Below are 13,094 nucleotides of genomic sequence, written 5' to 3'. Positions count from 1 at the left end.
GGAGCTAATTAGACATTTGCTCATAGCTTGACTTCCATAAGCGATTCCAGGAGCTTTACCTCTAGTACTGTTATGCTTGTGACTACGTGGGAGAAGTGAGTGGACATGCCTTGAAGTGTCAGAATCTCCAGCTATTCTTCAGTGTTTCTATCACAGTGTATCGATTCTAGACCACCTGGGGATAAAAAGGCTTTACGCTATAGAATACAATCTAGACCTTTTTGCTTTCCAAGGCTGTCTACACTGCAGGGTTTTTGTGCAAGAAGCTTTTTGTAGAAGGGATCTTCTGCAAAAACTTCTTGGGCAAAAGCGCGCCCACACCTCAAAGTGCATCGGAAAAGCGATATGCTTTTGTGCAAGAGAGCATCCACATTGCATAGACACTCTTGTGCAAGAAAGTCTAGAATGGCATCAGAGCACCTGTGCTTTCTCTGATGGGCTCTTTTTGTGCAAGAAACCGCTGTTGAGGTTCCACACGTACCTTTTTGCACAAGAACTCTTGCACAAAAAGGAATTATTCCTCGTAGAAGAAGGTATACCCTCACCACAAAAAGCTCTGTTCTGTCATTTTATGGTAAATTTTCTTGTACAAAAACGTGCTTGAGGTGTGGTCGCTCTGCAGGTTTTTGTGCAAAAACCCTGTAGTATAGACATAGCCTGAGAGTGCTCTTCTGTTGCAAATATATTTGTATCTACCTCCTACTCTCTCATTGCATGATAAAGCAGCAGTGAGTGCAGAAGTTTATATTATTCTGAGGGAGTGAACATTACTAAAAATAACTAAGCCGAGTAAGTTAATTCTAACAAGCTTGGAAGGCATATAAAGCCTCATGCTTCACGTTTTGAATGAGTCCTTCACACAGGGCAGATGGATTCTCTGCTTCTGCTGTAGAGTTTCTTGCAGCTTTTCTTGATGTAGGTGGCATTGGCCTCCTTTGGAGTTAAGATGATGAACTAGGTGGGTTGCCTGTCTGATGTGGTATGGCAATATACAATTGTGTATAGCAGGAAGTCTGACAAATCAATGGTAATACTGTAAAATAATTAGTATCCATGTGGCTAGAAGTATTTGTCAGAGGAGTATTAGTTAAAGACCCAAGACATCTCTAGCTAGTGTCATCATATATATTACTCCTCTCCATTTGTTTTGCAAGGCTAGTATAAAGCCATACAGCTGCTTATAGAGATTACTGTAAAATCAATATGTTGACCTGTTTTGTTCAATAGGGCATTCTTGTATAGCTTAAATACTTCAGGCCCAGGAGCAACTGTATCAGCCAAAGATGATTTCCATGGTACACCTGTTTATAGTGCCTGTTGCCTGAATCCTCAGACATTAAACTTAAATTTTCTAGGAGAAGTAAAGAGGTCACTGGTAAAACTAGTTTCACACCCAACAGTCAGTTTAGCATCTTGAACTATTGCTGTGTATAACTAACAGAGGTGGACTTAAAGTGCAATCATATCAGTGTTTTGTATATAGATTCTGTAGTAATGCTCCACCTGCCTAATATTAGAGAAGACCTTCTAGAGTCTAGTATTTAAGCTGAGCTGTTCATTTTAATCTCAAATCTGTACTTACACAGAAAATGGTTTGGCACTGGCACCAGTGATTTTTTTTATTTCTAGAAGTTTTGTCACACTGAAGGAACTTCTTTCCCCCCAAACTGCACTGTTCAGCTGTGAGAGTAGGAGGCTTGACTAGCTTAGCTTGTTTTCATTGTTTTGGGGAGAAAGGAAAAAACCTTTCCACCTCCACCCTGTGAACTACACAGTTCTCTATTTCCAGTACTCCACTTTGAGATTTTACAACTTAAATAATTTTTGTGTATTAAAACACAATGTGCCAGTGTTATAGGACTGCTACATGTGGCATGAGGGCTGGCTAGGATCCTGCCTGCAGGGAGACTAGTCAGTGACAATCTGTATTTTCTGTTAAGGGGTCCAATCTTTCCCTCTATCTTTGTTACTGCTGTTCTACCAGCTGGCTCTGATTCTATGGTACAGGTAGCTTCCTTCTCTTTCAAGACTCTATAATGCTAACAGCATTTCAATTTGTATTGTGATGAGTTCAGAGAAGGAAATACTGTCAAATCTTTAGCTTAGTGTAAATACAGTGGGCTTCTTTCTAGAAAGCTTTGCATTTCAGACCATACAACTCTTCTTTTGCCAGCCCTTTTAAAATCAAACAAGAAGGTAAGGTGGCATTTTCCCCTTTTAAAGAGCTGATAAACTAAGTATTAATACAGCTTAAGCAAATAAGTGTTGTTTTTTAAAAGCCATGATAAAAGGAAGGATTGAGTTACTGTCAGGGCAGTTCAATAATTTCTTGCTTTAGGCCTTTAATTGCCTTAGCTATGCAATACAAGTGTACCATTGTCTTGTGTCTGATAGAAAATAATGTGCAGTGTGATGTCTGACAGCTATGGAAGGGACCATAAATCATTGACAGTATGGAGGCCATGACCTCAGCAGGCCTCCTTCATGCAGCATCATGCAACAAAATATCCTCTATAGTACAAAGCTTATTAAATAAGTAGAAATTTCAGCCTTAATTGTGCTGCAGAATATTAAAACCACCAGCCAGGGCCTGAAGATGAGCAAAAGAGTGTCCTTTCAAGGGTTCAGTTAAAGGCTTCTTGTATAAGCTGTTAGCGCACACAGTTTTCATCTGCTTATTTTACACAGACTGAAGTCTGCCTTAGTGCAAACTTCGCTGTATTTTAGAACAGGTATCCTGTCAAACCAGCTGCCTAGAGATATTTTCACTAACTAGCCATATCACCCTCCCCCACCCCTGACTATACTATTTTTTAACTAGTGATTTGTTTTTAGCAACCTCGTCCAGGGATTATAGAAAGCCTTTGCTGCTCCAGCTGTCATGAGCTGAAGATAGCTGCTGTTTTTATGTAACCAATGGCACCCCAATTTGGTAACAGGCAGTATCTAATCACAGCAGCTACAAGAGAGCAAGTCAGAGTGCAGAATTGTATCAGGCTTGTGTCCATGTATCATTGTTTCCAAGGTGCAATAAAAGCAGTAATACTGACAGTATAGAGAGAAGCTGACAAGTTGTTCATGGAAATGTCTTGTCTTTAAGGCAAAGCAGCAACATTCAGAGCTGCAGCTTGGGTTGACTCTGAAGATTGTTAATGGTATGTGCTCCGTTCCAGGGGTTACGCTGGCAGTATGGCGCTACTAAACTCTTATCTGCTTTGTATGATCAAAACCTCACCGGTTTGGTAGAGCTATGCACAAAAACCTTAAATGGGATTATGTATGATTGTGTATGCAATATGTACTATAGGATGGTCTGATTATATGCCAAATAAACTAGCATTTCATATTTATTGTTGTTGCCCTTAGTCTGGCCTCAATAAAGAAAAGCAAAATCACATTCCAATCACCCTATGGGCTGATAGTTGGTTAATCCAGTTTACAGGACTCTCTTCTTCACCAGACTACAGCAATAGGATTTAGAGGCAGCAAGACAAAGATATACAGTCTGACTTCATCCTATCCCAAACACATCTTGACATCCTCTACTTTGTTGCAGCAAAACAAATACTTTGCCCCAACATGAGGATGCACTGAATTATCAAGAACTACCTCTAATACAACTGCAGCATGTATGGAAGGTGGAAAGGACACTTCTCCCCCTCCATGACTATGCAAGCAGCAGCGGCATTTATTCCCTCAAACAATCATTTCAGCTTTTCCCATGTGTGGGCCCCTAAACATTTTTCAAATAAAGATGTGGGCACCTTTGTAAATCTTAGTCTGCTCCTCTCTGGGTTTCAACTTGTCATCCACAGACTCCTACAGTTTTAAGGACTAAAAATGACAGGTTTAGTTCAGCACAAGGAGAAAGTTGAAGAAACAAACCCTCTCTGGTTCAGCTCAATTCAAAACTAGTGCATTTTTTCCCCCCTCATTTTATTTTCATTAGTAATTCCAGTGCCTTGTGATAATACAGTACACTGTGGATAACAGACATGGAGAATGACTCCCAGACATGTGACTATATGTAGATGCTTCTCAGCCAGAGAGCAAACCACCTTATTTAGTATGTGAGAATGTCAGCAGCCTTATTGTTGGTATGTTCAAGAAACACTCTATCCACTCAGATTTTCCTGGTTGGTCCAAAGACTAACACTACGGTCTTTGAGGGCTCACAACCTTCATATGTGTAGAAGATAGTTCTAGATCATACTACTACATTTTCCTGGCTGCAGTTTATGCATTATCCTTGTTTAATACAATGAATTGCTCATTGACTCCTGACTCAGGCTCTGCAAACTCCTTTAAGTTTGCTCTGAACTAAGGATCATAACTGCATCTTAACATTACTTTCTAGTAGAGTATTTTGCATATTGTAGAATTTCATCATTTGGGTTAAATAAGTTTGATATTTAGCATTTACATAACTAGAATCTACATAAGTTGGAATGTTACAGCACAGTAATAGAATCTAGAATTAGCAACAATTGAAATATAAACTTTAGTTTAAAAAAAACCCCAAAAAACTGAAAAGATGCAGATGAACTCAAGCCACAACAGTCATATGGCAGCAGAAAGCTTTCAGCAGGAAGAGGTCAGTGCTGGTCTCATCCAGTGAGTTCCTTTGTGATGAGCAAACCTGGTGATAAGCAGATCAGCAGTTTCTGTATCAGGACTTTGTTCTGGCTGACACCTGTGGTAAAAGGGAGGCATTACTAGCTGTTTTATTCCAATGCAGACACTGTCCTTGTGATAGAAATGTAGCCGTATTAGTCTAGTGTAGCTGCAACCAAATATAGGACTAGCAAGATGGTTTATTAGGTGACGAGCTTTCGTGGGCCAGACCCGCTTCCTCAGATCAAGTAGTGGAAGAAAATTGGCACAACCATATATACCAAAGGATACAATTAAAAATGAATACATATGAAAAGGACAAATGTGTTCATTTTTTTTTCATTGTATCTTTTGGTATATATGCCAAATTTGGTTGTGCCAATTTTCTTCCACTATTTGATCTGAGGAAGTGGGTCTGGCCCATGAAAGCTCATCACCTAATAAACCATCTTGTTAGTCTTTAAAGTGCTGCATAGTCCTGTTTGTTTCAACTCTGTCCTGGAGAACTACAGTATAGCCCCTTTAGACTGTGGGAATGGAGGTGGCTGCTAAGTGACAGGTTGGGTCAAGAAGCACATTATGCTGCATACCTTTCTGGGGATCAGCAAGACAAGCAAAGTGACACACCTGAGGGCTTTAGTGGTGGCAGAACAATTCATTAACACCCAGAGACAGTTATTTCTAATGGAGGAAAGACAAATATAATTTAAAGCTGAAAGATGGCAGTAAGTTATCTTAAGTGTTGCTTAATATGCTTTGAAACTTCTTCTGAAAGACTCCTGCCTTTCGCTGATCCTTATTCAGTAGTGCTAATGTGCTGCCTGGTACCCATGAAACATTTGGGTTGGTGGAGGAAGTATTCTCTTCATGCTGGATTATTAGCCCTGCTGCTCTTCTCTATCCAAATGCTAGTGGCAGGAGGGGTTGCAGGGAAAGAGTGCATATTACTTGCTACTGCTAAACAGTGAGAGACAGGATTTATCTATTGATCTCTGTTAAGAGACAGAGGAGTATCTTAAAGGCATGGTTGTACATTGGGAAATAACTGCCAATGGGACCAGCAAGGTTCTTACATTCTCAGGGAAACCACCTAATGTTTACTTTATTTCTTCTTAACTACCTATTTCACAAATTTCTCATGGATCTGGATGTCTAGCTGCATTGCCACCATGGAGGAAGATGCTGCAGACAAGCCTGATTAACCATTCTGTTGCTACAGAAGCTTGAAGAAGCCAGCTATCCCCTCTCATTGGCAGGTTGGATCTGAAGGGCCAACAAGAAGAAGCAACAGTAAGAATGTGTAAGGTGAATAGGTATACTCAGGATACCGAGTGCAGATCTGTTATGTAAGATGAAGCTTAGTACTTTCTGACTACAGTATTGTACAGCACAGACAATGTGGGGAAGAGGTGGTGAATCCAACAGAACAGAATGAACAGAAATAATCTCGGTTTATATCGCCCATGTTAAGAATTAGTGTCAGATAGGATTTAGAATTCTAGTCCTTAAATCAGGACTTACCACTGTAAGGTGTCCATTTTTGGCTTTATAGATTTGAGGCTCCTGCCCAGTTGTGAAAGCTATCGTCCCTTCTTTCCCAGAACTGATGTGAAACTGAAGACTGTAAGTACACAAACGTATATTACTTGTAATGTGCTTTCCTTACAATTGGCTTTACTCAAAGCTCCTCTTTGGTTCTGTTCCCCAGGCAGATCTCATTACATTCAAACTCCCTCATATACTTAGGTAAATTTTCTGAACAATTGCACAAGTGCAACTAAGCCAGAAGAGCAGTTTGATTACTTGGACCACACTAATAAAGGAAAGATAAAAATAAGCATGCTAAATTAGGTCACATGTCTGGCAGGACAGAACAAGCATAAATGCAGTCTTTCATTACAACTGAAATGTGGTGGCCATCAGAAGGAAGATAAAAAGCAGGAAAATGCATCTATTGAAACTTCTGCATTCCACTGGTTTCAGTCTAGGATCAATTCATCACCTCCCTGCCTCACGAAAGGAAGGCCTAAATAAATACAGGCTGAGGTGGGAGGGTAACTCAGTCAGATGTTATTTGAAAGAAACTGTTTCAGCATTTAGTGTTTCCAGAATCTGACTAGTTGAGTAACAGCATTTTTCTGGAATGATCTGGCTGTCATACTCTGTCCAGCATCATTCAGTTTAAAGAAAACCCAGTCATTAAGCTGCTGACAGCTTAAGGCTCCTACATGATCTTATCTTTTTAACTGAACATATTACAATGAACTCAGTATCACCCAGAAAATTACACAATGGTCAAACAATTTCAGACTTGTTCCCATGGCAGGATGCAGTTTGAAAAAAAAAAATGCATTAAAAAAAATCTGAATTAAAAGCAGTTTTATAAGTAAAACTGAAAGCTGATTATATCCAGTTACACAGACAAGTCTGAACACATTTATTGCATAGACATATCATTAATGCTAGTGCATTACATAGCACACTTGTATGTTCATCTTGTTTCAACTATATTGACTAAGCTTCCGGAGAAACCATTCAGGTTGAACCTCTCTAGTCTGGCACTCAGATCTGGCAATATCTGTGGTCCAGCATGATTTTAGTTAGCTGGCTGTCCACTTATGGGTGTGGCCAAGTTTCACACAGCCCTATACATTTTGTTTATATCCATCAGTCCTGGCTCTCAGTGTCTTCTAAGAGCCCAGTAAACAGTGGAAGCATTGGGAATGCTGCTAGACAATATTGACCTCCCATGGTTCGGCACCTATCAGGTGCTGATACTTCCAGACTAGAGAAGTTCAACTTATACACTAGCTACAGCCAGGGAAAAGATTTGTGAAACAATTCCCTGAAGATAGTAATCTGGAACTTGGAGTCTTTCTTAATATGCTTGGAGGTGAAACCTTGCCCTTTGTTGTGAGCACATGGTTTTAGTAGGTAGATGTGGACTGCTGTGTCAGAAGATTTTTGGTTGACTAAGTGTTAAAGCTCAGTGTCACAAAATCACTTGACAAAGACAGAGCACATGTGGCACCAAACAAGTAGTGATGCTTACCTTCCCTGAACAACCTGCACAGCATTCTGCCTATTGGCCAGCATGCAGAGCTTTGTGACTGTCTCAAAGATGTGCCCGCACTGAAGGATTGCATCTCCCTAAAAGCAGAAATGCGACCAAAGGATTCAACATTCTTAGGCACAGGGGCAAAGAGCTTTCCATCTCAGACCAGAAGTTCAGCTAGACAACATTTCTAGATGTTGTGAAATACTTTCACAGTGGCATATGAAACATGTCTAACTTGTTTGCTAATTATACGTAACAGTTAATGGGGTTTCCCGCCCCCCCTCCCACCAGTGACCCTGTATAAGTTTGCTCCTGTTTATTTGGTATTTATAGTAACTTGGCTATTTCATTTGAAGATGTTCCACATTTGCCTGGGTCAACAGGAGCTATGTGGTAGTTTACCTTCTGTTTATTGTCCTCAGGAACATGGATGACTAAGAGTCCATCACTCAGATTGCTGATAGAAATACCTTAAAAAGGAATCCAAAAATTAGAGAAAGAAACTGAGCCATGTTCAGAGAGGAACTATAAAACATAACAGTCATCCTGGGGGAAGGTAAGTGGTTGTGTTTGCAGGATCAGTGACCTCAAAACTGTGGCTTGTTTGGAGAACAGTAAGGATAGTACATTGAATTTGTGCATCTTCAAGTATGAAAATCTACTCTGCTTACTGGATCCCAAAAACCTCTGCTATCATAGCAGCTGAGAAAATCAAAAGCACCATTGCCAATGCCTGGGCAGCATTATTCTTATATTGCTTCATGTTTTCCCGCTTAATTCCTAAAAGACTCAAATAGTTAATTTTGAAATTGTTACCTCAACTTCCAAAAAATCTAAACTTTTGCCAGACTGGGGTTCTCACTCAGTGCAGCCATTTCTTTCCAAATTACACCAGTTTCATGGATAAATGCATAATCTGATGGTACTCCAATGGCACGCTTGGAAATTCCCATTTCCTCTGAAGAAGAATGTAATTCCCTTTGCCTCACGTACTGTTGCTGCTAATTAAGTTTTGGTTCCCCGATCCTAAATACATTTACGTGCATCACATATACAGAGTATATACTGCTACCCTACTTCATAAATTAGTCGGCTTATAAATAGCACGTGGCACCCCTTACCACTTCAATCTGGTGCCCCCCCATAGGTTGGCACCCTGGGCAGCTGCCCGGCTAGCTCCCACCCTTAATCCAGCCTTGGTTATTAGCTCACTTCGCCCCCCCCCCCCCAAAAAAAGAACAGTTTAGCCCAGAACTGAATCCCTTAGAGAACAGTAAGGCTTAAGCTGTAGAGTAGGGCTGTGTAGAAAAGTATCTAATGTCTAATAATCAGGCTCTTGGTCACATGAGGTCACACTACAAAGAGCTGATAAATTGTGGTCACCCTTTAGGAAGTCAACAGGAAGCAATAACCCTCACTGCTTAAGAGCATCTTAAAAGCCACCAAAAAGATGAAAGGAGTAATCATAAAGCTAAATATCAGGCAAGGGGTTTGGAAAGATGGTGAGGAGGAATCAGCTGGGGGTAAGCCCTCCTCTTCACATTGTGCCCCTTTGCCAAGACCTGTGGAGAAGAACCAGCACTGACTTACACTGTTACCTTTGAGTGTTGCATAGTCTATTTTCTGTTTGATCTTGGCCATTTCCACCACATAGGCTGCTGACTGGGTCAGGACAAGTTGCCGTTCTCGTGCTTTGAACCCATTCCTGTCGTATTTTATCACTGGGGTCATGTACTGAAACAATAGGTTAATGTTAATGTTCCCACTGAGGTTACATTCTGATAGGAGACAACTCAGGAAACCAACAGCGTTGGCCTGAAATTGTGGGGACTATAGCATAAGACATGATCTGGGGTGTTCTTTCCTTGCCCGGCTTAGAATAATCTGGAAGTATAGTTTGTCTAAGCTCTGAAATTGGGGTGGGAAGGGGGGGGAGGAGGTTTAGCAGCAAGTGGGGGCAAAACACAAGATTTGGGAAACAGTTTATTCTGTACCTTTTGTACAGCCCTCCAGATTCATGGCATAACAATGGAAGTACACTCTATGTATCTGCACTTTAACTGTTAATTATGTGCTGGCAGAAGCAACACAATTATGGGGCATTTAAGCTGTTGGGATTACATCATTGAAACACCCTAGAAAAGGAATTCAGTGCTGCTTTCCTTACTCACTCAACCTACAGGATTCTCAGATTCTATATGAGACTGAAGGTGCTGTTAATATTTTAGGTCAATAAGCCCTTTAGGAACCCCCCATCACAGAAATCAATGAACTGTTTTTCCCCCACCCATGAAGGCTTGAAAGGTGCCTTTACATTGGCAATAATTCCCTCATGTTTCAACAGCTTCCTAGGTGCATACTTATCAAAAAGCAGTACAAGGACAGTCTTAAAATTAAACACTCATAACTCTGAGATGGGTCTAGTCAGTGCGAAAATGTTTGGCTACATTGGTTATTGATTGCATATCCTGTCCTTTAGAACTGGATGTGACACTGTTTTGAATATCACAAGGTTAACCTTGGCACACTCATGTCTTAGCAGTGACCTGGTTAAGATGGAGGGTAAAGACAGGTGTTGCTAATACGCTTTTTAATCACAAATTCCTTCTTACCTTGACCTTCTCGCCACGAATTAGTTGCAGTACTTTTGGGTTTATGTCTCGCTCACCTAGGGAGCAAACCAGAAACATGATATCACACAGTATTGAAGTGTATCCTTGTCACCAAATCTATCAGGATTGATCCAGACTCAGCATTGCTGTTTAAATCTCATTAAGCTTCATTCATATGAACCTTCTGTGATATTATGGCCTCACTTAAAGGGTCTCCTAAGACTGTTCCAGGGAAATATTTGTCCCCAAAAGTTAATTAAATTCACTTACTCAGTAAGTTAATAGTAATCTGTCTCTTGCCCCACTGATCTCATAGAAGTACATCCTCAGCTTGGGTATGACACTCCCATTAATTCTCACCTTTTCTCTCCCTAGAAAGATTAGTTGAGGCTCTTTCAGAATGCATCCCATTAACCAAAACCTTCATCTCCCTCTGACAAACACACTACTACATCTGAGAGTATTTGAAAGTTCTCCTCTAAGAGATGGTGTTCAGAGATCACATCCATTATAAACCACAGGGCATAGGAATCCAGATCCGAGTCAGTACAAATCAACATTTCCTACAAGACTTAACGGGAGAGTCCTCATTCAGGCAAAACTTCCACATACGTCAGGATCAGTAGCCCAGTATACTAAGTGGGCCTTTACTGAGTAAGGAGCACAAAAGTAAAGTTTGTTATACTCACTTAGCTGGGTGTCTGCAAAGGGCTGACTTATACTCTGTAGGTAGCCATCCTTCTTCCCTCTGAAAATGGCACTTGCTACTACTTTTTGCTGTAACTATTTAAAAAAAAAAAAAGCAAGCCCTTTTATATTCCCAGTAAAGATTCCTACTAGTGAAGACAGTTACTCAGAGCAAGTTTCCTGCAATTTAGGCATTCGATGTAAAGCTGCATTTCTCCCAGCATGTTTAGTTTAAAAATATGCTGCTATTGCAAGGATTACGTAAACAACCAACTTGACTTTAAATGTTCATCTGAAATAGGAAATAGTCCCATTCATATTACATAAATGTCTTCTGTGGGGAAGAACGGGGTACTGTATATTTAAAATCCCCCACCAGAGAAGGTCAAGACTCAACCTCCAAGGAAAGCAGGGGGTCTTTATTTTCCTATTGTAAAATAGGCATGAAAGAATCATTTGCTAGGCTAGCATAAAATGTAAAGTTAAATTGCCTTTTTATAGCCTTTGCTTTGTTCCACTCCCAAAAGAAAAGGACTTTAATTTGATGGAATGCCTTCTACCAGGTACCTTTATGTATGCGAATACTCCATAGATTACCTGGGCTTTCTTCTCAGCTGTAATCCCTTGACAGTATTTTCGCACTAAATTCCTCATGCAGATTTTCTTCAGCATCGCAGAGGTCTGCATAAAATAATGGAATGTATTTTCAATGTAAACATGCACCAGACATCCAGATGTCAGTGTTATGGAGCCAAAGAGACATCATGGACTGAACTTGGCATGTGTTGAAATTTATTCTCATCTCTGACCCCAGTTCCACGTGTGACTAACAAATCTACCTGTCTCTCCAGATGTCACCATCCTTGCTGTAAAATGGGCTCTCTAGGGAGAGATGGTTGATGTTTATGCAGTGCTTGAGTGCAGAGTAATAGTACTGAAGCGGTCTAAGATATTTATCCAGGAAATAGAAATTTCATATAAACACAGAAGCTGTTTCTATAAAAACAACTGCTTAAACTTTCAGCCAGATGGTTCAAGAATCTGATTTATTCTGACAATTCCATACCAAGGATTACAAGGGCAATAAAAATGTGAACTATTTTAAATTTAGTATTCTCTTGGGTATGATCTGAACAGTTATTCCAGTTCTTACACCATCTCTCTCAGCCTGCCAAGCTCCAGATGTAGGATATAATGTGAGAGACAGATCCAAGAGGACACACAAATTATTCATGCTGCAAGTTTAAAATGTTGTGAGACTTGTTCTTCTAATAGGTTTGCCAATAGTTCCTTAAATACAAGGAACATCCCTTTCCCCTCCCACTCCCATCTCTGAATGAGAGAAGGAGTTGATAAGTGTAGCAAAAAGCAGCAAGAAATACACTTGGTGAATGTAGAAGAATAGTGTTTAGAATTGATATCAGGAGAGGATGGACACAGGCTGTGTCTACATTGGCATGATTTTGTGCAAAAGCACTTGCTTTTGCACAAAAACATGCTGCCTGTCTACACTGGCGGGGAGTTCTTGTGCAAGAACACTGATGTTCTAATGTGTGAAATCAGTGCTTCTTGCGCAAGAACTATGATGCTCCTGCTCAGGAAAAAGCCCTGTTGCGCAACTGCTCTTGTGCAAGAGGCCAGTGTAGACAGGCAGCATGTATTCCTTGCACAAGAGAGCATCTACGCTGGCGCAGATGCTTTTGTGCAAAAGCACATCTCTTGCACAAAGGCACATGCCAGTGTAGACACTCTCTTGCACAAATACTTTAACGCAAGAATTTTTGCGTTAAAAGTATTTGCACAAAATCTTGCCAATGTAGATGTAGCCATAGGGATGCTTAGACAACAGCTCCTTATTTCTGAACACATGGTTGGTAACCCTAAGTAAGTAACTGATCTCAGTTTAAGGAGTGAGTGCATTTCTGACATTAACAATGTTCATCAACACAACTGTCGAGGAAGCTGGTAACATCGGAAGCGAAGCAAGCAGCTTCTCAGGATGCTTAAGTGTGGTTTGTTGCAGGCTGAACAAAGAGTTTGAGGGAGTCACTTCACTATAACAGAAGGGAAGGAAAGTTACACAAATGAGCGGTGCTTTGAAATTATCACTATCGTGAGCCCCG

At 40.5% G+C, this 13,094-nt stretch overlaps 1 protein-coding gene across 6 annotated transcripts in view; it reads right to left on the bottom strand.

The window, feature by feature from the left end:
• Positions 1-3,277: 3,277 nt before the first annotated feature.
• Positions 3,278-13,094, bottom strand: part of MYO1H (myosin IH) — a 60,228-nt gene continuing 50,411 nt past the window's right edge. For all 6 annotated transcript variants that reach the window (XM_075898823.2, XM_075898822.2, XM_075898821.2 and 3 more), the window contains 8 exons: positions 11,569-11,652; positions 10,974-11,067; positions 10,285-10,340; positions 9,271-9,406; positions 8,075-8,142; positions 7,667-7,764; positions 6,136-6,235; positions 3,278-4,693 (listed from right to left, as the gene is read on the bottom strand). In XM_075898823.2, coding sequence (XP_075754938.2) covers positions 4,670-4,693; positions 6,136-6,235; positions 7,667-7,764; positions 8,075-8,142; positions 9,271-9,406; positions 10,285-10,340; positions 10,974-11,067; positions 11,569-11,652 — 660 coding nt within the window. In that variant the 3' untranslated portion in view covers positions 3,278-4,669. The remainder of the gene's footprint in view (positions 4,694-6,135; positions 6,236-7,666; positions 7,765-8,074; positions 8,143-9,270; positions 9,407-10,284; positions 10,341-10,973; positions 11,068-11,568; positions 11,653-13,094) is intronic.

Source organism: Pelodiscus sinensis, chromosome Z, assembly GCF_052426305.1.
Source record: "Pelodiscus sinensis isolate ZL-2025 chromosome Z, ASM5242630v1, whole genome shotgun sequence".
In the NCBI taxonomy this organism is placed as follows: Eukaryota; Metazoa; Chordata; order Testudines; family Trionychidae; genus Pelodiscus; species Pelodiscus sinensis.
Note: the sequence above shows the minus strand (reverse complement) of the source record. Positions and strands in the feature narration are given on the sequence as shown.